Genomic DNA, 2,731 nt, shown 5'->3' with positions numbered 1-2,731 from the left:
TTTACCGTCGCCAGCAATGTGACCTTCATTTGACCACAGGTTCGCAGTAGCCTTCGCAACAGTTGTCACTTCGAGGTGTAGGACGAGAGACGGACTCTTTTCGGAGACGAAGAAGAAACGAAAAACGTTCCACAAAATTCCACACGTAGCTGTAAGAGCGCAACACACCGACTGGGTGGCTGGAGGCGACTCTCTCTCTCTCTCCCCTTTAAGTCCCCTTTGGCGATTCATCGTCGGCAGGAACCAGTCGGGGCAGGTGCTGACGTCACTCGCATCGATTCTTGATTCGTTGCGGAGAAGTGGGAGCTCGCGTCGCCTCTAAAGGTCTCTTCGATTTGGCAGCACCGGCTGCACCAGTTCAGAGGGTGCAGCACCGTCGTCCTCGTTTTTCCGGTGCTGCGCGCGCCCTCTGCACTTTTTCCCTCGTTTTGTCAAGGTGCAGGCCTAGTTCTGCACAGGTTCTCGGCCGCCGTGCACCGAGGAGAGGTGCCGAGAAAGTGCAGGCATGGCGTGCTACATCCCACCCAACCGTGAGCAGACGACGCTGAAGCTCGTTCTCCAGGGTGTCGAGAAGGAAGTTAATCTGCTTCGCAACCACGATGGTTCAGCCATGGAGACCTCGGAGGGTTATGTATACCAGGCATCAGGTAAGTGAAGCTAGCTGAATGGTGGCGAGAAACACGTGGTTAGCTGTCAGATGGAGTCTTATTAGCGGTAGACTGCGATTGTCGCTTGTTTCAGGTACCACTTGTAATTCTGGGATGTCGTGATGTGCTGCTTAGACATTTCAAATGTTGGTCTTTGCCTTTGCAGACGGGCAGTGTGCCACTCTGCGGTTCGCGGCCAACGATGAGGACTTGCCCATTCCAGCGCAGCCAACGACGCCCGCTTCCGCCGCCGACAGTGACGATAGGCACCCGCTAGCCACTCCTGAAGCATCCGCTGAAGACGTAGAACTCTGGAGTAGTCGCAAAACAAAGTTCTTCATCTCGAAATACTCGGAGATGAAGGACTTAGTTGGAAGAAGTAGAGCCTTAAGGTACGATATCATTCATGTTCAAAATAACAGCTTGTGCAAGAGAGAAAAGTACTTATGTAGTGTACAGTGGCACTGGCCATAGTTTCTCGAATTTCTAGTGTCAATGTTGCTGCAGTGTTTTACATTACCCCGCGGTATATGTTCCCTACAGCTTAGTATACTTTCATCCCACTCTGAGTGCTTGCAGTATGCGGCAGCTGAAATGCAAATATTCTGATTATAGAATACCTGGTAGCAGCAAACTTCACGTATAAGAATACTAAAATACTGTGCAGCCTTGCATGCAAGACATGGCCAGTGCCACTGCGAAAAAGATTAAGTATGTGTTTTGCTTTAAACTATGCTTTCTTTGTGTTTAGAACGAGAAAGCTTTTGGGGCTAAAACTTGCAGAACTATTGAACGAGGAGTTCAGCTGCAACCTCACTGCCACCCAAGTACAAAATAAATGGAAATCATTGGACCGTTCCTACAAAAAATCAAAAAAAGAGAACAGTTCGTCTGGGCACCACCGTGTGAGCTGTGAACACGAGCTGTAAGTTGCAATTGTTTCTTGGCCTCTTCAGTGTTTTAATAATTTGTGCATCACACAGAGAGCTGGCTGACATACTCGAAAAACAGCACAGTGTGAACCCCACATTGCTGTTGGAGCCCGGAGCAACAATCCTGTCAAGTGGAAACTCAGGGTGAGAGATTTACATATAGTTAACGCAAAGCGGTGGAAGTGATGTGGCATCTACTTGTGTACATTTTAAACAGGGGAAGCACGACAGATGAACGGCCTGAGGACCTACCAGCACCAACAGAGGGTGACAGAGCCCCAAAGAGGAAGCGAAACAGCCGTTCTAAGCTTGCTCCCCTCTTAGAAGCTATAGAAAAAATTGGTGAGGCAAAAAAAAAGCAAGAGGAGGCGAGAGCAGAGCAATTTGAAGCTCGCAAGAAATGGGAAGAGGCCAAGCGGCATGAAGAACGCATGGCTCAGTTTGACCGCCTAGAAGATTTATTTGCTAAGCAGCAGAGTACATCTAGTCAACAATAAAGTTGTGTTACAACAGCACTACATGCTCCACTTTCATTGCAAAGACATTGCCCATATATGGGGCACTATATTAAGAAAAACACTACTATCACGATCCATCGCAGAGCTTGAGATATCAGGCTAGCACGGCTCTTTGGCAATAAACTCTCGGAGAGACCGGCTGTAGTCAGGCAGGCTGCAGTCGAAGTCCCCTTCAGAGTCGTCATTGCCCACATCTTCCTGTGGCAATGATGTCATGATGTCGAGGAGGAAGTCTCTCTCGTCATTGCACAGGTTATGTAAAACACATGCGGCCATCACAATATAGCAGCTTTGCGCAACACTTTTCGTGTCCACATTGTACAATCTCCTGAAGCGCTGCTTAAGCATCCCAAAAGTGTTCTCAATTGACACTCTTTGTTGACTGTGTCGTCTATTGAAGTTTCTTTTCCATGATGGAAAAGAGCCCTCATTGTCCCTGAAAGGTGTCATTAACCAAGGCATCAAGGGGTACGCACTGTCCCCAAGAATGTAGTTCTCGCCACACTGCGAGGCTGCACGTTCGAAAAACGGGCTTTCCCTTAATACGCGGGCGTCGTGCACCGATCCCGGAAAGCCGATGAAAACATTCAGAAACTTGTTCCTGTCGTCACATATTCCTTGGAGGATGATGGAC

At 48.6% G+C, this 2,731-nt stretch overlaps 1 protein-coding gene across 1 annotated transcript; it reads left to right on the top strand.

The window, feature by feature from the left end:
- The first annotated feature begins 243 nt into the window (after positions 1–243).
- Positions 244–2,088, top strand: LOC126544917 (uncharacterized). Its single transcript, XM_055078331.2, has 4 exons — positions 244–1,039; positions 1,399–1,572; positions 1,631–1,723; positions 1,797–2,088. The coding sequence occupies exons 1-4, from the start codon at positions 792–794 to the stop codon at positions 2,074–2,076; spliced, it is 795 nt and encodes a 264-aa protein (XP_054934306.2). The 5' UTR covers positions 244–791; the 3' UTR covers positions 2,077–2,088.
- Positions 2,089–2,731: the final 643 nt, after the last annotated feature.

This window comes from Dermacentor andersoni, chromosome 11 (assembly GCF_023375885.2).
Source record: "Dermacentor andersoni chromosome 11, qqDerAnde1_hic_scaffold, whole genome shotgun sequence".
Lineage (NCBI taxonomy): Eukaryota > Metazoa > Arthropoda > Arachnida > Ixodida > Ixodidae > Dermacentor > Dermacentor andersoni.
The sequence above is the reverse complement of the archived record's forward strand: the minus strand, read 5'-3'. Positions and strand labels throughout refer to the sequence as shown.

Bases quoted from the DNA above. Each gene is read 5' to 3' on its own strand.
- LOC126544917 (XM_055078331.2), top strand. From the start codon at position 792: ATGTTGGTCTTTGCCTTTGCAGACGGGCAGTGTGCCACTCTGCGGTTC. The intron at 1,040-1,398 runs GTACGATATCAT...CTTTGTGTTTAG, and splicing joins GGAAGAAGTAGAGCCTTAAG to AACGAGAAAGCTTTTGGGGC. The intron at 1,573-1,630 runs GTAAGTTGCAAT...TGCATCACACAG, and splicing joins GTGAGCTGTGAACACGAGCT to AGAGCTGGCTGACATACTCG.